The sequence below is a fragment of the Panonychus citri genome, unplaced genomic scaffold (genome assembly GCF_014898815.1).
Source record: "Panonychus citri isolate SS breed McGregor unplaced genomic scaffold, ASM1489881v1 Contig00137, whole genome shotgun sequence".
Taxonomy (NCBI): Eukaryota; Metazoa; Arthropoda; class Arachnida; order Trombidiformes; family Tetranychidae; genus Panonychus; species Panonychus citri.
Genome location: NW_026515542.1, coordinates 782,014 through 806,788, shown reverse-complemented (window position 1 = coordinate 806,788; position 24,775 = coordinate 782,014). Strand labels below are relative to the sequence as shown.

The 24,775-nt window shown below is 32.1% G+C and overlaps 8 protein-coding genes across 10 annotated transcripts; 2 read left to right on the top strand and 6 right to left on the bottom strand.

The window, feature by feature from the left end:
• Position 1: 1 nt before the first annotated feature.
• Positions 2 to 2,643, bottom strand: LOC128392795 (uncharacterized). Its single transcript, XM_053352874.1, is given in 3 exon segments — positions 2 to 636; positions 639 to 879; positions 1,341 to 2,643. Coding segments are annotated over 3 exon segments (984 nt in total). The 5' UTR covers positions 1,476 to 2,643; the 3' UTR covers positions 2 to 28.
• Positions 2,644 to 3,149: 506 nt separating this feature from the next.
• LOC128392799 (MOB-like protein phocein) lies at positions 3,150 to 4,970 on the bottom strand. Its single transcript, XM_053352877.1, is given in 3 exon segments — positions 3,150 to 3,445; positions 3,572 to 4,119; positions 4,122 to 4,970. Coding segments are annotated over 2 exon segments (675 nt in total). The 5' UTR covers positions 4,516 to 4,970; the 3' UTR covers positions 3,150 to 3,445; positions 3,572 to 3,838.
• Positions 4,971 to 5,148: 178 nt separating this feature from the next.
• On the top strand, positions 5,149 to 7,131 carry LOC128392792 (serine/threonine-protein kinase minibrain-like). Its single transcript, XM_053352872.1, has one exon. The coding sequence runs from the start codon at positions 5,335 to 5,337 to the stop codon at positions 6,877 to 6,879; it is 1,545 nt and encodes a 514-aa protein (XP_053208847.1). The 5' UTR covers positions 5,149 to 5,334; the 3' UTR covers positions 6,880 to 7,131.
• On the top strand, positions 7,124 to 8,784 carry LOC128392797 (MOB-like protein phocein). The gene is made up of 2 exons (XM_053352876.1): positions 7,124 to 8,072; positions 8,202 to 8,784. Exon 1 carries the CDS (start codon positions 7,134 to 7,136, stop codon positions 7,812 to 7,814), a length of 681 nt encoding a protein of 226 aa, XP_053208851.1. The 5' UTR covers positions 7,124 to 7,133; the 3' UTR covers positions 7,815 to 8,072; positions 8,202 to 8,784.
• A 1,765-nt stretch (positions 8,785 to 10,549) lies between these two features.
• LOC128392801 (B-cell CLL/lymphoma 7 protein family member A-like) lies at positions 10,550 to 11,599 on the bottom strand. The gene is made up of 3 exons (XM_053352879.1): positions 11,379 to 11,599; positions 11,150 to 11,225; positions 10,550 to 10,996 (listed from the first exon to the last, which is right to left on the bottom strand). Exons 1-3 carry the CDS (start codon positions 11,468 to 11,470, stop codon positions 10,688 to 10,690), a joined length of 477 nt encoding a protein of 158 aa, XP_053208854.1. The 5' UTR covers positions 11,471 to 11,599; the 3' UTR covers positions 10,550 to 10,687.
• Positions 11,600 to 11,975: 376 nt separating this feature from the next.
• Positions 11,976 to 13,029, bottom strand: LOC128392796 (signal recognition particle receptor subunit beta-like). Its single transcript, XM_053352875.1, has 3 exons — positions 12,828 to 13,029; positions 12,522 to 12,713; positions 11,976 to 12,447 (listed from the first exon to the last, which is right to left on the bottom strand). Exons 1-3 carry the CDS (start codon positions 12,937 to 12,939, stop codon positions 11,999 to 12,001), a joined length of 753 nt encoding a protein of 250 aa, XP_053208850.1. The 5' UTR covers positions 12,940 to 13,029; the 3' UTR covers positions 11,976 to 11,998.
• A 159-nt stretch (positions 13,030 to 13,188) lies between these two features.
• Positions 13,189 to 16,737, bottom strand: LOC128392790 (coatomer subunit beta'-like). The gene is made up of 4 exons (XM_053352870.1): positions 16,602 to 16,737; positions 15,625 to 16,247; positions 14,488 to 15,543; positions 13,189 to 14,413 (listed from the first exon to the last, which is right to left on the bottom strand). Exons 1-4 carry the CDS (start codon positions 16,602 to 16,604, stop codon positions 13,384 to 13,386), a joined length of 2,712 nt encoding a protein of 903 aa, XP_053208845.1. The 5' UTR covers positions 16,605 to 16,737; the 3' UTR covers positions 13,189 to 13,383.
• A 1,151-nt stretch (positions 16,738 to 17,888) lies between these two features.
• LOC128392789 (protein PFC0760c-like) lies at positions 17,889 to 24,652 on the bottom strand. Of its 3 annotated transcripts, none has more exons than XM_053352866.1 (4): positions 24,521 to 24,652; positions 23,971 to 24,421; positions 21,353 to 23,642; positions 17,889 to 20,128 (listed from the first exon to the last, which is right to left on the bottom strand). In XM_053352866.1, exons 3-4 carry the CDS (start codon positions 22,381 to 22,383, stop codon positions 18,436 to 18,438), a joined length of 2,724 nt encoding a protein of 907 aa, XP_053208841.1. In that variant the 5' UTR covers positions 22,384 to 23,642; positions 23,971 to 24,421; positions 24,521 to 24,652; the 3' UTR covers positions 17,889 to 18,435. The 3 variants fall into 3 exon arrangements, with proteins under 3 accessions (XP_053208841.1, XP_053208842.1, XP_053208843.1); XM_053352867.1 differs by having other exon boundaries at positions 23,971 to 24,116; positions 24,521 to 24,641; XM_053352868.1 differs by lacking the exon at positions 24,521 to 24,652 and having other exon boundaries at positions 21,353 to 22,630; positions 23,504 to 23,642; positions 23,971 to 24,495.
• Positions 24,653 to 24,775: the final 123 nt, after the last annotated feature.

Genomic DNA, 24,775 nt, shown 5'->3' with positions numbered 1-24,775 from the left:
AATTTAAATTGATCCATTTAATTGAGAATTAAGTTGATTGTTGATCATCAACAGTTAGTGATGGATTTTCTAATGGTTTACCTTGAGAGAGACTTTTAAATTGTGATTCAACTTTCTCAATTAAATCGCCATTGGTATCAGCCATTTGAAATAAATTGTACTCTCTGATTATCGGCTCATATATTTTGACCATTTTAAGGCACTGGTCAAGAGGAACACCTTTGGAAAGTCCATATTCAATTGCGGTTGGACAACCTTCGGGTACCATTGATGGACCTTGATTGGGTCGAGAACACGATCCACCAAGGAAATCGGGAACATTTTCTTTGGCAATGTAATTGAAAATCTCAGGTCTCGAAATAAACACAAGGATTGACCGTTCACTTTCGGGTACTAATTTCTTGACAATCGCCCAACCAAATTTAAAGATCTTGGGTAAATCAATTATCAGAATTTGCTTTAAACAGGCTGGTAAATAGGTTCTCATGACGTTAATTGCATGCCAGATGAACTCAAATTCAGCGTTTTTCAGGCCACATCCTTGGAAATCAATTAGTACCGTGTAGAAGGCACCTTGGAGTTTAATATCGAGATCGTAGAAAAATTTACTCGCCCAAGAGATCGCATGAGGTACCAAGGTCCACATCTAAGTATATATTTGACTCGAATGTAAATCGTAAAGTTACCCTCAAGATCGGGCTCATAATCAAATAGAGCACCGATAAAGTAAAACTCAGCGGGAAAAGTGTTGGCCTCAGTTCGTCGAAAGTTTTCCTGTTTGATCCATTTTAATGTTCCGATCATCATCTTAAATGCTGCGTCAACGTTTCGCTTTCTAGAGATGAGAAAACGCTTAACGAAAAAATCATCTTCGGCTATCTGATTAATCCAATAGTTGAATAAGATTCCAACGATTAGAGTTACTTATTAATGAGAAATTTTTATTTGTAATTTACTAGTTTTTACTTTCATCTGGTTAATCATGATACTAATCATGGCTATGGTTCATTAATTGTTTACCTTGAGTTTGTTGTTAATCACGAGGAGATTTAATTTTAATCACTTGATTTTAAACTAAATCAACTTTAAAATCAAGATGAAGAAGATGAAGTTTTATTTTGTCGATTGATGAAATGAATGATCAATGTTAAGGTTAATTGTTTTCTAAACTAATTTTGGTTTCGACTATTTGAATTTTTGATTAACCTAAATCACAATATAGTATTATAATTAAGACAAGATCTACAACAGAAAAAGGTAAATTAATGAACCATTGATGATTATTGTTGGTAATCTAATTGTTACTTACTGATTGTTGACAAAAAATTAAATTACTTTACCCTTTTAATGTCTTCTTCATCAAATTGTTCCGAATCAGTTTTGATTAATTGACTAAATCGTTGTTGCATCTCCTTAACAAGGGGACCACTTTTATTAGTAATTTGCTTATTATTATTGTCACAATTAGTTGACATGATTGTTGATTTGTATGAGAATCGTAACTTTGTTGATTGTTGTTTATTCACAAAACAAGAAACAATTTGTTTACTGTCTCCTAATTGACTGTAATTAAATGATGACAACAATTAACCGAAACGCCAAGAGAAATGAATAAAAATTCACTGATAATAATTAAAGGTAATTTTAAACAATTAACTCTTAATTAGGTATTGTATTATAACTTAATTAACTTTAATTTTGTATTTCTGGTCCTTTTGTTTGTTAAATTAAACATTTAAAGTACAACAAACTTATTGGAAATCAAAATGGTAACTAAATCTAATCAACTGAAAGGGAAAACTTTTTTGTAGTTAAATTGCCTTAGGGAGTTTTAACCATGGCGATTAAATTTCTGTACGAGTTGTTAATCAAGTTTTCAATAACTAGTAATCATCGTGATATAAATAATAATAATCATTAGAGAAGGTTATTTAACCGAGGTTGATTGTATCGTTAATCGATTCAATTTTTCCATTTCAATTCGATTGGATTTATATCAGCTAATTAACTTATGATTGAAAATCCTAATCATGTAAATGTATCAGAGATTGAATGAAGATATTATCATTCCCCAATGAGTTAATTGTTGAGTTCCAGATTAGTTAATATGGCGTTTTCTTTGGTTTTTAAGATTGGTAATTATTGGTTACATTGATTAACTGATGATTGGTCATTTCGATTTCGTTAATTTCAATCATTTTCGTTTCTTCTTTGGTGTTGATTGAATCTTTTCTTGAAATCTTTTTCCTTTTCCTCATCTGATGGTTCTGCTGGTAATTTCCTTTCCGATTGATTAATAGTATTTATAGATTAAGGTGGATTTATAATCATGATAACTGGAATCTGGTGTTAATAGAATGTTTAGCTATTTACAATTTAAATTATATTAGACATTAGACTATGAGAGTTAACAGAATATAATAAAATAGCAAAAGAAATTGGAATGACAATTATTGAAACATTCAAATTCAGCAGCGTTAAGGAAAGTAAATAAAAAGCCAAAAGCACAAGATTTCACAGATATATATGTTTTCAATGGAGAAAGAGGTGAGATATTTAAATGGTCACTGTTCGAAATATTGTTAATCGTGCAATATAGAATCGATTTATTTTTCCATGATTAGTTGTGAAGAACAAATTAATCAGCCTTGACTGGTTTTTCACTTTTTTCAAATGGACACGATGAGGAAGCATTTCCATCAGATTTGCCACCATCATCCTTTTTACCAGCCTGTATAAAGAATAGAATACGTACAAGAGATTAATAGAAATCACATTTGAATAGAAAAATCAAATTATAGATTAAGTTAATTACCTTTATCTCCTTAGGTGTAAACCAAGCATCAATAATTGGCTGGAAAATTGGTTGAAGATATTTACTCCAAATGAGAAGCAGAACAACCATAACAGGGCCGAAGAAACAAGGAAGGCAAACCATGATTCCTAATGAAACAATTTAAATTAATTATTAAATGAAAATTCAATCAGTTAATTTGCAATTAAACGAAGACAATTAGATAATTACAGACAAATTTTCTAAATGATTTGTGTCAAAAAATGTAAACAAATCAGAAAAGACGATTTGTGTCGCCATCTAGTGGAAGTTTTGTTTGTTAATAGAATTTCAGATTTTAGTTTTGAAAATTAAATTTTTAGATGATATTTGTGTTTAATTAGTCATTTTGTATTCTTTTAATCATTCAACTTCAGGGTAAACATAATGATACAATTTAATATCAATAAGCTTTAGATTTTTGATGACAATTAGTAAATTTCTCTATGAATGTTACAGTGTGGACACTTGAAGAGGGTTGAATTTGTTTTGTTTCTCATTTTTGATTTAAGTCAAAGGTTGAAGATGTTGATTTGATAAAAGTTGATCGTGGAAAAATCAACATAATGTTTTGAACCGGAAGATTAATTATCTTGTAACTGGTTCCATGAGCTAATGGTGGAAATAAGCATGCCAAAGAATAATAATAATAATAAGAAGAATTGATAAAACATCTTAGAAAATGAATGAATGGATAACGAGTTAGAATTGAATTTCCGTAAGCTTGTTTTCACTAACCAGAATTTTTTGATAAAATCTTGTCAACTTATTAAGATATTGGTGTTTTTTCATATTGGAGTAAATTATCAGGTTAATTGTTGTTGATGCTGTAGATGTTGTTGTTGAAAATGTTGTTATTGTGATGCTATTGTGGATGTTTTTGTAGAAATTGATGTTGATGTTGATTTTGTTGTTGTTGTTGTTGTTGTTTTTCCTTTAGACGATTGGATTGAAATTTTCGATTATCAAATGTTTCCCATGTTGGTGAAAAATTGAGTATCCTTTTTAAGCTTCACTTTCTTCAGCAGCTTCTGGGACTTCTGATACTTCCGGTGCCAATATTGGTACAATTAAATGTTCCTTTGACATGAGATTATATTTTGTTACAAATATTGTAAATCGTTTACAAAGGTGACTTGTATTCTCAAACTCATCGAAAACACTTCGATGGTGAAAATATGCATGACCAAATATCCGATATACTCGTCGACACACTGAACCTAATTTACTAACAGATGATTCCTTCATGGTTACTCGAGAAGGAAAATATTTTGTATTATTTAAAGACAAGCTCCATCCAATGTATGACGGGTATAGTCTATGGCAGGACATTCTTTCGGTGTTTTATGGGCTGCACACAAGAAAATCCATTGCTCCGTTGCGGTCATTTGTATACACATCTCGGGAAGACATTCTTTCTGTAATTTAACAGCTAATTTATTTAATTCCATACAAAATTGACGAAGATGCTCATATTTCCAGGTTCCTTCATCTTGACCCTCCGGTGGTGATAATATTTCATCAATATTTGAAGTATTACAGCGAATTGATTGTTGAATTAACTGTTGTACTGCCAAAGTTGAATCCATATCTTCAAACGATTCATCGGCCCAATCATTAAATTCAATACTTTTTATTCCTTTGGAATTGCGTCGAAATATTCTACCAGCAACTGTCATCATAATTATTTTTACCTTTACCTTTACCTTTCTCTCTCTCTCTCTTTCTCTCTATCACTTTCTCACTCCTTCACTTTTCTCAATTTTCAATCTTTATCTCTCCAATTGTGTCTCCTTCTCCTCTCGTTTTGTCTCTAAATTCTTTTTCGTGATCTTTCAGGTTATTAACACCAAAAGAAATCACATTAGCACCACCAATCACAAAAAAATAAGATGCGAAGAAAATTTAAAAACAACTCAATTGAGAGAAAACAAAAAAATTAAACTCAATAGACTTGACAAGTTAATAAGCAAAGGAAATTGAATTTTTATAAAATTAAATGATAAACAGGAAAACAGGAACGTTAATCCAATTCCATTAAATAGATTAGTTGACCAATTTCAACCAAATTCTAATCTAAACTGCAAACATACCAAAAAAGAAATGTTGATTAATTTAATTTGATAAGAAATAAAAATCAAAACAAACAATAGAAAAGAAAGAAAAAAATTCAACATCAACAGAGTTTAGAAAAAGAAACTCCAGATGGCGCTGAGCACAAAGAGATTTAGAATTAGAATTAAGTGGTTATCTCTTTTTCTCCACTAGATGTCGTTAACTTTTCCTCTTTCTTTTCTCTGTCTACATTTTTGTCTTACTTTTTTTTTACTTTCTTTTGAAAACTGAAAAAATCTCTATTTATTTTTTTTTCTTCATCTTCAATAATATCTAAGTTAATATATTTTTTTCTTTGGTGTTTTATTACCATATTTTTAATGTTTTCAATTTTTCAGTTAATTAGTTAACCAGTAAATCATAATCAACTATTAACAGTCACCGGCATGTATGGTAGACTTGTTACTCAGGATCAATTAGTTGCCCTTGCTGCTGCTTCATCTACAGCCAATTCTGGACAATCTGTTGGTTCTGTTGTTGTTGGTGTTAATGTTACTGGTGGAGGTGGTGGCGGTGGTGGTGGTGTAGGAGGTGTAGGAGTTGGTGGTATAAATAATGGTAGTGGAACTGTTGTAAATTGTAATGATGTAATTGTTTCCTCACTTTCCAATCACTCATCTAAATTGTTAAACTTAAAACTCCGTGATCCAGCATCAGCACCTTTACGTAAGCTTAGTGTGGACCTGATAAAAACATATAAAAGGATAAACGAGATGTATTATGCTAAAAAGAAACGACGTGCTCAACAAAATCAAGGTGAAGATGATAATACAACCCATAAAAAGGAGAGAAAACTACACAATGATGGACATGATGATGAAAATCATGATTATATTGTTAGACCAGGTGAAAGATTTTCCGATAGGTATGAGATTGATTCTCTAATTAACAAAGGATCATTTGGACAAGTAGTCAAAGCCTATGATATCAAAGAAAAATGCCATGTTGCCATTAAGATAATTAAGAATAAGAAACCGTTTCTCAATCAGGCACAAATTGAGGTAAAACTGTTGGATATGATGAATAACTTTGATGCAAATGGATCAATATATTCAGCCGGTAAAGAGAAGATTGTTCAATTAAAGGGACACTTTATGTGGCGTAATCATCTTTGCCTAGTCTTTGAATTGTTATCTTACAATTTATATGATCTTCTAAGGAATACCAATTTTCGCGGTGTTTCTCTTAATCTAACCCGTAAATTTGCTCAGCAAATCTGTACAGCATTGATGTTCCTCACCCATCCTGAAGTATCTGTTATTCATTGTGATCTAAAACCAGAGAATATACTTCTCTGTAGCCCCAAGCGTAGTGCCATCAAAATAGTTGATTTTGGAAGCTCCTGTCAACTGGGCAATAGGATTTATCAATATATTCAAAGCCGGTTTTACCGATCACCTGAAGTTTTACTTGGTATTGGTTATGACATGGCAATAGATATGTGGTCGCTTGGTTGTATATTGATAGAGATGCACACAGGAGAACCTCTTTTCAGTGGTGCAAATGAATTTGACCAGATAAATAAAATTGTCGAAGTACTTGGTTTACCACCTAAATATCTTCTTGACCAAACAGCAAAATCAACCAAATTTTTCGATAAAACTTCTGATGGAGGAGAGTATACACTCAAGCTAACACAGGAAGGTAAAAAGTATATGCCTCCTGGCTCAAGGAAACTCCATGACATTTTGGGAGTAGAAACCGGTGGTCCTGGTGGACGACGTTTAGGTGAACCTGGTCATTCAGTGTCCGATTATTTAAAATTTAAAGATCTCATTTTAAGGATGCTAGATTATAATCCGAAAAATCGTCTAACACCTCACCTTGCGCTTCAGCACAGTTTTTTTCGTCGTACCAATGATGGAAGCACCAATACCAATACCAGTCACAGTATAAGTCCGCTAACAGATCAATCATTATTTTCTCATTGAGTTTTGTTCTTTTTAAAAAAATTTTCTTCTCTTTTTTCTTGGTGATTGGTGGTGTTAATGTGATAAACTGTGATTTCTTTTGGTGTTAATAACCTGAAAGATCACGAAAAAGAATTTAGAGACAAAACGAGAGGAGAAGGAGACACAATTGGAGAGATAAAGATTGAAAATTGAGAAAAGTGAAGGAGTGAAAAAGTGATAGAGAGAAAAAGAGAGAGAAAGAGAGAAAGGTAAAGGTAAAGGTAAAAATAATTATGATGACAGTTGCTGGTAGAATATTTCGACGCAATTCCAAAGGAATAAAAAGTATTGAATTTAATGATTGGGCCGATGAATCGTTTGAAGATATGGATTCAACTTTGGCAGTACAACAGTTAATTCAACAATCAATTCGCTGTAATACTTCAAATATTGATGAAATATTATCACCACCGGAGGGTCAAGATGAAGGAACCTGGAAATATGAGCATCTTCGTCAATTTTGTATGGAATTAAATAAATTAGCTGTTAAATTACAGAAAGAATGTCTTCCCGAGATGTGTATACAAATGACCGCAACGGAGCAATGGATTTTCTTGTGTGCAGCCCATAAAACACCGAAAGAATGTCCTGCCATAGACTATACCCGTCATACATTGGATGGAGCTTCTTGTCTTTTAAATAATACAAAATATTTTCCTTCTCGAGTAACCATGAAGGAATCATCTGTTAGTAAATTAGGTTCAGTGTGTCGACGAGTATATCGGATATTTGGTCATGCATATTTTCACCATCGAAGTGTTTTCGATGAGTTTGAGAATACAAGTCACCTTTGTAAACGATTTACAATATTTGTAACAAAATATAATCTCATGTCAAAGGAACATTTAATTGTACCAATATTGGCACCGGAAGTATCAGAAGTCCCAGAAGCTGCTGAAGAAAGTGAAGCTTAAAAAGGATACTCAATTTTTCACCAACATGGGAAACATTTGATAATCGAAAATTTCAATCCAATCGTCTAAAGGAAAAACAACAACAAAATCAACATCAACATCAATTTCTACAAAAACATCCACAATAGCATCACAATAACAACATTTTCAACAACAACATCTACAACAACATCTACAACAATTAACCTGATAATTTACTCCAATATGAAAAAACACCAATATCTTAATAAGTTGACAAGATTTTATCAAAAAATTCTGGTTAGTGAAAACAAGCTTACGGAAATTCAATTCTAACTCGTTATCCATTCATTCATTTTCTAAGATGTTTTATCAATTCTTCTTCTTATTATTATTATTATTCTTTGGCATGCTTATTTCCACCATTAGCTCATGGAACCAGTTACAAGATAATTAATCTTCCGGTTCAAAACATTATGTTGATTTTTCCACGATCAACTTTTATCAAATCAACATCTTCAACCTTTGACTTAAATCAAAAATGAGAAACAAAACAAAACTAAAACCTCTTTACATGTTTCATCTGATAGTAAATTAGGTTCAGTGTGTCGACGATTATATCGAATATTTGGTCAGACTTTTTTTATCATCCAAGTATTTTGGTGAATTTTCAATAATACAAGTCGCCCTTTGGTAAACGATTCACGATTTTTGTAATTAACTATAATCTCATGTCAAAGGAACATCTAATTGTAGCAATATTTGGCACCTGAGGAATCAGATGAATACTCACCTACGGAGGAAAGTGAAGCTTAATCAATTTAATTTACTCTTTTAATCTATCCAATTTACCTCATAACATATACACTTACATAACTATTCACAATCCATTTATCAAATTTATCTTCAATGAACATATATCATCATCGCAACTAATTTGTATATTTATCAAATATTATCACAAATTGTCTGAGCACAATAAATACTTTGGAATCATAACAAAAACAAAAAATAGATTCACACACAATTTATTCAATTCCTTTTCTTTCCTTTAATACAAATCAGTTTTACAATTGATCAATTCCATTGAATCAAATATCGAACAGCATCATTGTTGAAACCTTTTCAGCAAGAAACTAAATTGTTGAGAGAAAAATTCAGCAATTAAAACCCACGATGACGAAAAGCTCTGTTGTTAGAGTGAAAAAGTCTTCAGCCTCAACCCGTTATAAGGACTCGACATTCAGTCCATAACTTCAGCAATTCATTATAATTAGATGAAATAACAATTAACCTGATCAAAATTTCAAATGAATTTACTCACCTTAATATTAGTATCAAGTGAGATTTTGGCAACAAACTTGATGAAAATAAACAGTAGTTGATTGTAGCTGTTGAAACAATCGATCCCGATTAGTGAGTTAACTACAATTATAATTAACTTTACCTTATTCAAGTGGATTTCAAAAGTGTGAATAGCAATTAAAGCGGAAAACAATATAACCCAACCGTTGATTGCTAGTAAATTAGATATGACCTGAGGGTCCATTCTGATTATGATGCCGAAAAAAATGTGAACATCCGACATGAAAACGACGACTATTATTGAGGAAAAACTATTTGCCTTAATTGTTGAACGGGTAAACTAAATTAAGTGACCAGGTGATGATAGAAAAGGAGTGCACTGGACTTAGAGTTTGGGTCAGAATGGTCAGTAAAGGTGCGATCAATATGTTGGTATGGGAAATTTTCATGATTCGACTTGTTTGGGTCGTGATGATGTGAGTTGTTGATCGTAAATTAGTTAAATTATTATTTGCAGAAAGTCCAATTGGTGCGGGGTTTAGATTGTTTTGTCGCAACTTATCAATGTATCGAAATAATTTGAATGAACCCGATGTTTCCTGGGTCAAGAAAATTTCGTCCAAAACGAAAAGAATGGATAATGTGATCACCTTTATAAAGAAAACCGCTTTACCGTATTTGGCCTGATACATGAATTTCCCTAGAATTAGATTAATCTTTTGGTCCTTAAATGTTAACATAAAGGCAATACGAGAAAGATTGACAATCGAACGATGAAAAGACGAATCTCAAATGATCGCGAACTTGTGTACCCGACAAAACAGCCATAAAATGACCAGTGATCTTTTCAAATCTATCGATTGATTGTTTGGTGCTGGTTTTCAGATTTTCGAGTTCAGGTAATCTAATAATGAAAAGTAAACATCGTATGAAAGTTGAACGCAATGAATATTGATCATTCCTCTTAATCAATTTAACTTGTTCATCAGTTGATTTACAATTAACACTCATTAACCGATAACAATGAGAAATATCATCAATTGATTGTCAAGGTTTCAACAAATTTCCGATCAACTTCATTGTTGAACTGGATTTAAATCCACAAAGATGAACAAATTGCTACAATTAACAAAAATCATTCATCATTAGGATCAGACTTTGTTTCTGACCTAAATGAATTGGAATTGAAAAATAGTAGATTTAATCATTGCTCAATTGGCTAAAAAACAACCAATACTTTAGTAATTACGACAATCAACTGTTTACTTAAGTAACAATTCCCTAAATAATGAACATTATTTTTTTCATCTCATCATCAAATACAAATGCTTTTATAATTGTCTTTTTGTTAACTGTCGAGGATATAACTGATTGAGTTCTGTATTGATTTTTGTTTCTTGTTTAGTGATTAATTGAGTGTTGAAACTAAATTAATTCCCGGTTTAAGATGATTGAGAAACATCAGTAATATGTTTCGTTGAAATTTAAACGGAAAGTTTAATTTTCAGATGTAGGAATTAATTGTTAATGATTTAATTTTAAACTTTTGTTTTTCCGATTGAATATGATGATGATTATTATTGTGATTATTATGATTGTTATGAAATAATTTAGTTAAGATGCCCTGATGATCTGTCTGATGTGACATTGTCTGGAAATTGAGCATCACTACTGTTTTCACCGAGTAATGTTGATGTAGTTACATGGGTCTTTTCCTCATGATTGGTTGAATCATCTTGACTTGTTTCAGAGAATCCAGTTATAGATTGGTCATTATTAACAAGAACATTTGAAACTGATGAGAATGATGAGTTAGTTGTAGCATCGTTACGACTTAGAGAGTGACTTTTTCCTTTCTCTTCAATATTCTCCTTGTTATGAGCGATTGATTTTCCTTTTAGATTTTTGTTTTGTGGAACCTAAAAAATTCAATTTGCAAAAAGAAAACAATATTGTAAATATTACAATAAAATTAAAAGGGTTAACAAAAAAAAAACAATATCAACCATAAATTGATGAAAAAAAATCAAAATCATTAATTAAAAATGGCGACAATTTTTGAATTCACTTACAGAGTCATAGTTGGTGACAGGAACCCATTTGAAGATTTTCATGGAAGTATCTCCAATTGTGACCCATTTCTTTTCCCTGTTTTTCGATTACGTAACAAAGAAAAAAAGGATAGAACAACATTGTAAACAAAGAGAATGAATAATAGTCAAGCTAAAAATATTGAAAAAGAATTGAACAAAATTCTACAAAAAGAAAAAAGCAAAATCGAAAAGAAAAAAATATATTCACCATTTTCTGACCTTATCCTTTGCGTGCATCGCTCTTTTCATGTCATCTTTAGCACGACTTCTGGTATCGGCTCTTAACGATCTTGACATCATATTGAAAGAGTAATTAATTAGCAAAAACAAATCAATCAACGAAATTAATTAATCACTGGAAAAGATTTACAATTACATGAAAATGGATGAATCAATAATGACCGATGATGAATTTTAGTTACAAGAGAAAAGTAAACAAAAAAATTAACTCAATGGAGAATTTGAATCAAGCGACATCTATGGGAAAAGAACTCAACTAATGTAAAGCTTTTTTTTCACTTTTTTTATTAATTTATTTTTCTCAATGAATTAAGATGCGAAAAAAATAGTAAATAGTTGATGATCATCCGAATCGATAGATAATTGTTGCTTTAGTGGTTACTGATCGAGATTATCAACTGGTTGGTCTTGTGTATTTACCTTAATAATGTTTAATGTTTTCATCTGAAAACATTAAATACAAACGATGAAAATTTGATTGATTTTAAAGAAAACCAAATCAATCAAATTGTTGGTTTAAGTTTGTTTTGAGAAGTGGAAATTAATTTTTGATTGTTATTGACTCTTTTTGTTAGAAAACAATTGATATTAAAATTTATTTAGCCAACAGGTAATGTCTTCAATCTGACAGGATGAGTCTTCTTTTGATTCTGCGATACAATCAACGAAATCAATTGTATTCTTTAGATCATTGAAACTAAATTCTCGATCCAATGAGCCAATCACTCGACTTCTTTCATTGTCACCATCAGTAGATTCGAGAGCAGCAGCTCGAGTCTCTCGAATAGAGTTAATCTCTTTCTCAAGAAGAGTACGAATAACTTTCGCTGCTTTAGATTTTGGCTTATCTTGTTTGTTACATGCCACCAAGATTGGAATCTTTTGTGAAATTACCAATTTATCAGCTAATATTGTATAAAAATAATCAGCAACATCTTTGATATTCGAGGTGATTTGATAAGAATCAACAACGAAAACGATAGATCGAACACCCTTCTTTAAATCATTCCAATATTTATCACGAAGTCTTTCAAACCCTTTATTAAAGAAAAAAAGAGAAGCCAATCAATAAATATAATCCAAGTGACAAAGAAATTGACGAAAATCTTACCTGGAATATCAATAAGAGCAACAGATCTTTTTGGAAGGACAAGTTGACACTCATTTTGCTTCATTGAAGTAAATGTAGAAACCGATTTACTACCAACCAATTGTGAGAATAGAACAGTTTTACCCGAATCTGAAAGACCAAGTAAAAGAACACGAGATCCTTTTCGAGATTTAGAAATAAAACCTAAAACAACTATAGAATCAAAAAGAAAACATTAAGAAATTAAATTAGCCCGGTAAAAGAGAACCAATAACAAAAAATCAAAGAGAAAAATATAAAAAAAAATAATCAACCAGATTTACTCACTTAAAGTCACGAATAGCACAAGTAATGTAACACCGAGAGCGACCAGTGTTGATTTATCATCTCGAATACTTGGAGGCAATTTGTCCATAATTAGATTAATATAATTATCCATCTTTTAATCACACAATTAACAAATTAACTAATTGATTCCCTTACAATGTGACAACTTGCTCAATGTTTTTTATTGATCCAAATAGTGAATGGATTTCAAATGTTTACAAAAACAAGTTACGTTGCAAGGGAACGTCTCCTAATTTCTTGAGTGAAAACGGTTCAATTTAAAGTTTAATCAACTGATTGTTTCATGATTGCAAATTATGAAAACTGAATAGTGAACGTTTCGAAAGTGTCGAAGTTGTAATTCCATTCTTGTTAAATTTATTATTATTATTTCTCATATTTAATGGTGATTGTGGATAACAAATTTTTAAGAAATTGATTGTTGATATTTGACAAAAAAAAGATTGATTTTGAAAAGATATAATTTGGAGAGAGAAAGAGAGAGAGAGAGTGAAAGTGGGAGAGAGAGAGAGATAAGACGAGGTGAGATATTAGATTAATCTTCAGGTGGTGTGTAAATGGCTTCGTCTTCATCGTCATCTTCATCAACAATACCATCGTTTAGCTTAACATCAGTTAGTCCTTTGGTTACTGATGATAATTGATCTTGTTCATCTTGGTTAATTGTTTTGTGAAAGATAATTGGTCGAGGTGTAAATGTACCAGCTTCTTTTGCTTCTCGAACTTCTTCAATTGGATCTCTATCTTCGTTACTAAGGATAGATTGATAATCTAATGCTTTTGGTCGCCTGGTTGTTGATTGATCTTCGACAAATTGTTCAGCTAAAAGGGCATCGTGAAAATTGGGAAATAAATTCTCATATTCGGTTGGATCGGCCAAAGCTTGGGCAAATTTTTCATTCTTAATCAGCATACTCTCTTTCCATAATTTAATGACTCGTGGTACATGAGAGGGAAGGTATGTTCGGGCAAAGAAAGCGGCCTCGGGAAGTCGATTGGTGTCAATTAAAAGGTTAAGGGCTTTTTCTTTTTCACCCAGAATAAAATATGAAAGGAATGCGACATTACTGATTCCCGAGGAATGAGCTTTTTCACCTAATTTTGAGACCATACTTGAATTACCCGAACTGGTGGCAAGTAACATTAAACCGGGATAATCATTGGCGTTGTGTAAACACTCTTGGGCCAAATCAAATTTACATATGGACATTGCTAATTCAGCCAATTGTTTCCATTTTTGTTCACTCTGAGCATCAACCGCTAATTTATGAGCAGTATCAGTGTCTTTCAATTGAAGTGAAAGGTCAAATTTATGCTCTGGGTCAGTTGAAACTTCCAATGCTTGACTTAGGAAACCTTGTTTTTCCAAGAAATGGGCCACTCGGGTTCGCTGTTCTTTTGGAATGGAGGGTAAAATTTGAACGGCAGCATCAAAATCTTCCCTCATCACCGCTGTTTGATATTCCAGGACAGAGAGAAGAAGATAGTAAGAGACAACATTCAATTCCTTGTCTCCCAAGTAAAGACGATTTTCTTTCGGCATATATCCTAAAAGATACATAGTTCTAAAAAGAATAGAAATAAATTATCATCGACTATTCATCATTCATTTTATTATCAATTGTTTCAAACTCCTTACCTGTCTAAATGAGCGACGGTCACAATTTGACCACCGACAAAATAATTTAGTCTGTTAACTGCACTGGTATAAATGAAACAATCGCCAACCCATAATCCTGATTTTACAATCTCTTGAACATCAGTTACCACCTCGAATGCATCTTCGATTCCATCTTCCGATACTAGTTCATTTCGATTCTCCTTTGCTTTGGCAACATTATTGGGAAGGAATCTTAAAATATAAAATGAATCATCGGTAGCAATACAAACTAATTCACCATTATCAGACCAATAAACATTTTTAGGTTGAATTTCAATCCTTCGGATAACTTCAAGTGTATCCCATTCATAAAAAGTTAAACCGGCAACTGATTTAACACCAAGAAAATAGCCTCCAAATATACCTTCAGCTCCAGATTCGGGTTTAAATGAAGTTTTTTCTTTAAAATTTTTAAATAATTTAACGGTTGTTGTATTGTCCCGAATAGCGTATTCACTTGAATCCAAAGCCCAAACAAATTCTTGCGCTGAACCAAAACTTTTATTCCTCAGAGTTAAGGCAGTGTAGATAATATATTCACCATCACCACAAACAACAACAAATCGACCATTTGAATTGTGAGAAATTGTTTGAGGATAAATTTCACAACTTCCCATATCCTTAACATTTAAAGGTAAAATGTATCCATCTTTCAATTCTTCCGGGTCAACAAGAGCTTTCAAATTGGCCTGTTGTAGCTCCGAGTGTTTAGCCCAAACAATTTTACCCGAACTATCCATGGACATTGCAGGCTCTTCTCTTCCCAATTTGATTATAATACTACCCTCATCGAAACCGATTGCCACACTATTTGATCCTTTGAGACAGCAAATTGTCCAAACCCGTTCAAGACCATAATTCAGTGTACTTTCCCGACGATAAGTATTCAAATGCCAAACCCTAACTGTACCGTCTTCCGATCCTGTCATGATAATCGGTAATTCTGGATGATAACAAACAGCAGTGACATTCTGTGCATGTCCTTCCAGGGTTTGAACACAAGTTTTAGTTTGATAGTCCCAAATTTTCACGGTTCTGGTAAAACAGTTAAAGAGGAAAGAAAAATAGATTATAAATCAATGTGTTTGGATTCATTATTGTAATTGAAGTTTTTACCTATCATCAGCTCCAGATATTAGATATGGTTTGTCACCACTGTAACAATAATCAACACAATTAACACCTTTCTCATGACCCTCCAAGGTGAAATTAGGTGTATTCGAGCCCATTTGCCAAACTTTAACGGTCCTGTCAAGTGAAGCACTGGCGAAAGTGTTATTATCTTTGGGATTAATAACAATTTGCATGACATAATGTGTATGCCCCTCGTAAACTTGTGTGCAGGCCCAATTTTTATCCCAATTCCAAAGTTTAATCAGCATATCATCACTTGAGGTAAAAACGTAAGGCTGAGTAGAGTGAATGACAATACATCGGATATAATCAGAATGAGCTTCAAACTGATGTATCCTCTCTAGTGTATTGTAATTAAAGACTCTAATTTGCATGTCATCCGAACCGGTGATAATCCAATTCTTACGAGCTACAAATTTAGCACATCTAACTGGAACCTCACAGACTTCAAATGATTTAACCAATTGTTGATTCTCATGATTCCAAACGTGCACCAAACCATTATAAAGAGATGATAACATCCATGGTTCAACTGGATGCAAATCAACACATTTAACTCTATCACTACGAGCCAATAATTTTCTTCGCACATCCAATTTGAGAGGCTAAAAAGAGACAGACGGATATTGAAAAAAGAAAAGAAAATAGTAAAAAAAAAAGATGATCATATGGTAACACATCACACATCAAGTTTACTCCCGATCAAATCAATCCGAATTTCTAAAATAATAACCAGTAATTAATGTTAATCTACAATTGAATGAATAATCATTACAATAATTATCAATTAAAATACGATTACAAGATAAACAGTTAGTAAAGACACAAAATAGATGAAGAAAAAGCCAACCAAATATAATCAGTCATCATATTGTGTCATCATTGGGAACACCACAAATTGGTTAACCCTTTTAACTACTGGTCATATCTCAACTCAATTCAATTAATTAACAACTTACCATCTTAAAATTTAATCGTTTCAATCATTAACAATGGAACAAAATTAAAATACAATTAGTTATTTAATGAAAATCTACTTTGACGTGTATCTTTCCTGATGATTTCCACACCTTCACATGAGCTATTCTCACATTAGAAAAGAAAAACCGAAATCGGTTATTTTCACAGCAAAGAATTTTTTTATTCTCAAATTGAGAATCTTAATCAACAATACACTTTAATTGTCTTTCACAACTAAAAGTAGAAGAAAACAATGTACGAAATTAACTATAGCGAATTTGAAAATTCATTTGAATTTGTATTGTAAAACTCTTAGTTTTGGGTTTATTGTAATGTAAAAGAGAAATGTTAAATTCTAATTGTGATTAACTTTTATTTAAATTGTTACTGTTTTTCAAATGGAAAAATTTGATGGATTAGAAAATAGTGTGAATTAAATATGGAAGAGAAAATGATTACAAAGATTTTAATGTGACTTTAATTGTAATTGTAAAAAATTGCATTTAATATATTGAGAATCCATAATATTTTGGATATTTGATTGAAACTTCATTTACTCTTGGCTTATATATGAATATCTTTTCGGTATATTCTCTGATTTTCATAGAAAAAATTTCATAGCGGTCTGTTAATACAAAGAATGGACATTATTCGAATTTTTTTCGAACTTGAATAGACCAAAAACTACTGATAACAAATCAAAGTTAACTGTACAAATAAAAAGTCCAAAACAAGGTCTATCGAAATCATGAGTTTGATGTTGATTAAATATGATCAATAGCAAGGTCACTATAAGGTATCGAATTTGACTAAAATAACTTCCGTCTGGCTAATAGAAACAAAATTAGACGATATTTTTTAGATATTCGTCCAAAATTCTATAACCGAAAAAAAGTCGGGTTCTTAACTAAAAAGAATAAAAAATGAACAATGTTAGAGACCCTTCTTTGTATATGTATTCCCCTCATTGTCTTAACCAAAACATTTGTAATTCGAACTTATTAATAATATAATTTCCCTACCGAAGTTGTCTCATACAACTTTTTTCTTTGGACGAACTTCAGAACTTCCCCTGCAATGAACAAAATCTTTGCACGAATAGAATAAGATGGAGGTTGTTCCATATGGCGAGAGATGGCGCTTTGTTTTTTCTTTCTTTTATTCTGATCCGTTATTTTGACTGCAAAGAATTTTTTTAATCAACAATTAACTTTTAATTCAATTGTGATTGTTTTTACTCTTTGGAAAATTTGAAAGGATGAAAACAATGTGAATACGGAAGAGAAAATGTTTACAAAGATTTTGTTGTGACTTTAATTGTAAATGGAAAAAATTTTAAATCATTAATTGTAAAAAAAAATTGCATTGAACAGATTAATTTAGTTTTCTTAATCAACAAGTTAATAGTAATTATAATTATCATCATTATATTAATAATAATATATTAATTATGTGTTTCTTTTTGCTATAGTTGTATTTATATAAATATCATCATTTTGTTGTGATTTCTTTGATTGTTGTCGATATCAGTTAATTTTTTGTTTGATAATTTGATTTTAAATTGACATTTGGAATTAATGATTAACTAATCATTGTTAACAGTCAAATATTATAAAGATTTTTTTTTGTAAATTAATAGAAAAGTTAATATAATGATAATATTAATAATCAAAATAATAATAATAATAATAAAAGTTGCAAAAGATGATAATAAGATCCCTTTGGTCCCTTAGATTTTGTTGCATAATTAATTGTAATTAATTAATGTAAATATATATTTCTTTATATATATAATTATTTACTCGTGAAATTATATTAATCATCTGTTGGTGGTTAACTTTTACTAGCAATTGATGAACTGTTACTATTATTATTATTGGATGAAGATGTTGTCACACCGGCAGCTGAAGCTGCTGCCGCTGCTGCAGCGGCTGCGGCCGCGGCGGCCATTGCTTCGGGATGTTTGGTTCGTTTGTGTTTAGATAAATCTCCAGGCCATTTAAATATTTTTGGACATAAATTACAAGGATGTCTCTCATTAAGGTGAACACTACGATAATGGAGTTTAAGTACATCTGGCCGGACAAAGACCTTATTACATTCGGGACATGGGCTGATATCGTTTGATTTGTTTCCCTTTCGAGGTCTACCTGGTCCACGAGGGAGTAAAAAGTCAGGGGTTGATTTGTTTCCACCATGATTTTGAGTATTGCTATTAGAATTATCGGAATGATGATTATTATTATTACTTCCACCACCTATTCCAGAGCCACCGGTTAATAAGGATCGACCTTTTTCACCGTTAGATAGATGATTTATCATTGACGGAAAAGCATCATCGGTAAAACCTTCCTGCCAATCGAGACTCAGTCCCGGTGGGGATGAGGGGTCATCGTCTATACCATCAGTTTCCATTGTATCATCTCCTTGGTCTGACATTCGCAGAGACATGATACCATTACCACTCGCACCGTTACCACTTGAAGCACCAGCAAATTGTTGATGTAATTCAATTAATTTGGCTTCTTGTTGCTCATGAAGTAATTGTAATTGGTATTGTTGCTGACGTTGAAGTTGCTGTAATCTCATTTGCTGTTGTCGTTGGAAAGTTTCATCTTTTTCAATATCAACTTCAAATTCATCTTCATCCTCGGGTAAATCATCATCTTCGTTAAAATCAGCTCCTTGATTTTTTATTTGAACTACATCATCATCATCTTCGTCATCTTCCCCTTCAATTTTACGTTTTGATCCTTCTCCTTCTTCATCATCCTCATCATTATCATCATCAACTCCACCCGATTCATCTGATTTCCGTTTACGAATAGTCAAATCCTCACCGATTTCCAATTTACCCTCTTCACAATCATCTCCATCCTCATCGCCATTTACTTCGTCACCATTATTATTGCTCTTTATTCCTCCTGTTCGTCTTCCTTTGATTTCTTTTTCATTTTTACCCTCTCCATTTCCTTCTTCACCATCTCCACCATCACCTTTTCCTCCGTCACCATCAATTTGTCTTTTCTGCTTACGAGACAACTTTTCAATAGGTGGATCATCATCATCTAATCTTATGTCAACATCAACGGTCAAATTTTCCACTTCACATTCTTCTTCTTGTTTGACCTCATCATCTGACTTATCACCAGGTCCGCCTCCTCCCTCTGTCCTTCCTGGTTCATCATCATCACCACCACCAATACGAGTATCTCCTCCTCTTGGTGAAGCGGATGACTGAATCAATGACCGTGATTCTAATCCATGGGCAGTAGAGGAGCGATTATGTTTCTCTAAAATCTGAGCTTTTATCCTCTCTTGGAATCTATTAAATTCAATGCTAGGGGATGATCGAGATGAAAGCATTGACTTTGGGATGAATTGTTGATGTTGTTGCTGTTGCTGTTGGTGAAGTAGTTGCTGTTTCATTTGATGCTGTTGTTGTAATCGTAACTTTTGCTGTAACAATGTACGTTGTTGAAGGTGTTGTTGCTTTTGTTGTAAAAGTTGATCAACAGTTAAATGTCTAAATAAGAAGTTAAATTGTAAGAAATGAAAATAAAAGAAAAACAAAATCAGATTAAAATTAATCAAGAGAGAGAGAGAGAGAGAAAAGTTCAAGTACAATCATGATGATATTAAATTGAAAACAAGCATCAATACCTTAATTGTTAACCCAACCTCAACAAAATTAATCATAATCAAAGATAAACAACTAATCCAGTTAATGATCACAAACAATTGGGAGGAATGAATAATAAATTGTGTTATTACAATAAAACTTATTCCATATCCCAAATTGAGATGCTAATTACAATCATAATCATGGTTTTCTCTCAAACAATTTCGTCAAGGAATAAATTAAATCAAGAAACAAAACTAACAATTTAAAATATACATAATGATCACCTTTATGTGAGTATTACTTTGAGTGACACATCACATCCTTAATTGTCATGTTAATCACAACAGTTTTAAACTTTACAATTTGACTGGATAATTTTCAGTTTCAACTCATCTAAATATTATTGAGCGTAAGGTTTTCAAACCCTAAGGGTCATTGGCTAAACAATCAGTTCTGTCTATCAACAATAATACATAAATTAAAACTCAATACAAATCTATCGAAATTGATTATGACGTTGGCAAAATGTTAGAGGAAGAGAGAGAGAGAGAGAGAGAGAGAGAGAGAGAGAGAGAGAGAGAGACAAAAACTATAGGAAAATGTGATTATCAAGTTTTATGAAAAAGTAGAACATGAAGAAAAAGCTTGACCACTTGTTCGAGGTCACCACCACCAGAGAGAAAAACTGACAACTTAATCACTTAAATAATTATCATTGTAGACGCAAGTGATTAAAGAGAGAGAGAGAGAGAGAGATGAATTCATCAATTGGTCAGTTGACTGACCAAAACTGCAAGAATGATAATTACAGTTACATGTAATATCAACAATCATTTCTCAAAGCAAAATGATCAACTAATTTAGTAACAAATTGGAAACAAAAAGAAATCCCAAAATCATGTCTACTAAATCATAAAATGTATTCATTTGAGAAAAGTGATTTAAAAACAAGATTTAAACCTGATTGAATTTTTGGCTATTAACCTTATATGTAAAAAGAAAAGGTGATTGTAATAAATTTGAATAACAATGGATTCATGGTAATGATGGTGAAGAGATAGAGATTAGAATGAGTTGAAACCAATTTCAGATGAGAAAGAAAAATGAATAAATTAACTAATTTACCTTGACCTGTTGCTGTTATTATTACTATTGAAGGCTTGATTAAATTGTGAGGATAAATTGTTTCGAAAATTTTTATAATCATTGGCCATCCTATTGGGTTGATGAAGTAAACTACGAACAGAATCATGATGATTTGATCCATTAGATTCACCGAGAATTGAGATTCCCATTCCGTCAGGTGAATCAAGGGTAACACGAGATTTTTTCAGTGAAGCCTCAAAAGCAGAGGAACCAAATATTGATGATGATGAATGTGAGGGTGATGATGATTCAAGAGTATCATGGGATCGTTTCCAAAGATAATTACTGGAATTGTTTCCATCATTTCCATGATTACCACCACCTCGAAGTGAACCAATGGTAACTATATCAATACAATCAGATGATCCGGTTCCATTGAATAAAGATGATGAATGATGATGAGAATTATTGTTAGAATTATTATTATTATTATTACTGCTATTATTATTATTATTAGCTCCATTCAATGATTGGCCTGACGATGGTGATGAACATGAAGAGACAGAAGATGGTGAATCTAATTTAAGGTCAACCAAGCCATTGACCTCAAGCTCTTTGGCTGCATGAAGTACTGCAGGTAATTTATCCCTAGAAACTGAGACTTCACCTTTATAAATGAATTCAATGATTGTACGTAATTCACTTAGAGCCAAATCTTTAATTACAATCACCGGATACTGGCAGGGATTATTGGAGAAAGGTTGAGATTCAAAGATTGCCCTAAAATAGGGTGAAAAGGTTGACAGGATCACTCGATGGGCTCGTATTGTTTGTCCACCTGAACATATTAAGGTCACATCGGTCATCGATTCCGTTTTAAGAAGTTTACTAAATCCAGAGACAATCTCATCCGAATGATTAACTCGACGAAGTCTCAATGGTTTTTGCTGAGGATGATGTAAACTTGATGTATTATTTGAAGAGGTTGATGATGAAGATAATAGATGATGATGATTCGAGCTGGAATGAAGGTGAACATGATGATGATTGGAAGACGAACTGGACAACATGATGATTAATTAAAGATGATAATAGATAATATATATAAATAATTATTATAAAATATCGATCTGTAGGAATGTCGATAAGTATATTTTGTTTTTCGTTCTCTGTTGATTGTTGGTTTAGTAGATAATTTTGTATATTACACAAGAATAATATTGATCACAATTAGAAGATTGGTTGAGATTCAATTAACACGACAAAGGTTTTCGTTTGATTGTTTGCTGATGTTGATTGTTGGGACGAATACACATTCTAATAGAAGGTGAAACCATAGAGATAATATGAATTTAGTATCACAAAGTTATAAGAATAAAACACCGAAGATAATTTAGAATAAACCAAAAAAAAAGAAGAAGAATTCTCTGGTAATAAAAGAATAGAATATTGAGAAAAAAAATTCTATTCGATGATTTAAATTAACACAACATAATTCGAGTTGTTATAAGAAGAATTAAAATGAGATCTTTTGCTTAGAATTTTTCTTTTTCTCTCTGAGGATATTAAAAGACTAAGAGAGAAATGTAACAAAAGTGGTTTATGGTTTTCTCTTATTGTTTTTACTTGTGTGTAAGTAAATTTGTTGATTATTTTTGTTGATGACAGAAACAGTTTAAAACATATGATGAGATTTTCAAATGATCCAAATTTTGACGATGATGATTGTTAAAAGTTTAACGTTGTTGTTGTTTTTGTTGTTGGTTTTGTTGATGTATTAAATGTTGTTGTTGGCCCCAAAGGCTTTTACCATAATCACCAATATAACTTGACCAAATGTTTATCATAAATTGCATCATGTTAAACAAGGAGATGTAATAATGAAGATGATGATGATGAATACAATATTTTGAAGGCACATTCAAGTTAAGGGAAGAAGGAGAAAAAATCAACAGAGGTGAATGTTTTTGTTTACTTATTGGTTAACATCTAAAAGTGGTTCCAATGTTGATTATTACACTTTGATTTTGGAAAACAATAAAAAAAAGTCTCTCTAGAGATTTTGGATGAGCAACAATTGTGTTGTCGGAATGGTTAACCAGAACAGGAGAGAACGAAGAGAGAGCGAGAACGAGAGAGAGAGAGAGAGAGAGAGAGAGAGAGAGAGAGAGATATCTCCCGAAAACTCACTTGTTCGCTCTCATTAAAAATGTAAGAGTCCGCCCAGAGAGAGAAGATAAGTGATGAAAAAGAAAATGTAAGATGAAGATAGATGAGCTTGTTCTTTCCATTCTCATCTCTTTACCGAGCAATGATCTCTGCCATTGACCTGCCAGAAGAAAAAGGACCTGTTAGACTACCTGATGTATAATAAAAAGTAGTGGAGCTGAAACTGGTGAGGATGAGGCTTGAAACCTGCCGATCAAGCTTCAGGTACCAAAGCTTGTGATGAAGATGATGAAGATAGAGTGAGTGAGAGAGAAAGAGAGAGAGAGAGAGAAGATACAAGGGAAAAGTAGAAAGGTGGGTAACCTTTGAATAGGGAAACATGACTCAACATAAAGCGATCCCTTGTTTGTCTCTCTCTCTCTCTCTCTCTCTCTCTCTCTCTCTCTTCTTATTACTTCATCATCGTCTTCTCATCACCATCATCTTACCTTTTCTTTTTTCTTCTGTTCTTGATCTAAGTTCTTTTCCAATTCTCATCTTCTTCCTCTTCTTTGCTTGATTCTTTTAAGGTGATGGATGAAAAAGGCCATTGACTCTTTAAATCCGACCTCAAAAAAACTACACTTGGTCTTACCTGTGATACAAAAAACATAACGTATAACGAAGGAGAAAGAGGGAGGAGGTAGAATGAGTAAGTGAGCAAGTGAGAGAGAGAGAGAGAGAGAGAGAGAGGGGAAAGAGTAGAAAGAAAAATGAAACAATAAGACGATTTCAGGTAGAACAAGAAAAAAAACAACAATAGAAAACCAAATTAATTTAGAATTTTTTTCTTTCTCTCTCATCACCAATCAGGGTCACTATTAATTAGGTATAAATATCGCCAGTAACAATCACAAAAGCAATAAAATAGATCAAAGGGTTAAAATGCACATCCACCATCTTGAATACGAAAAAAAAAACGAGAAAAACAAAACAAATAGACGATTGAAGACACTATCGAATAAAATAAAAATTCCAAATCCAATTTGACCTTCTAACCTTTAATTGCAAACAAATCAGAAAATCTCCTTAATTCCATGAATAATCCAAATAAACTAATCAAAGGTTAAAATTAATTCACAAGAGAAAACAAAATAACCAAATGAATAAAAGGTTAACCCTTTGGATTAAAACTGGAAGAATAATTGATCGACGATTCTGATTGGCTGAAAAAGAGAAAAAAACATTTTTGTTACTATGACTCTCGTTGGGAACAAGAGGTTAAGATGGCAAGACGATAACTCTTTGTCTTCA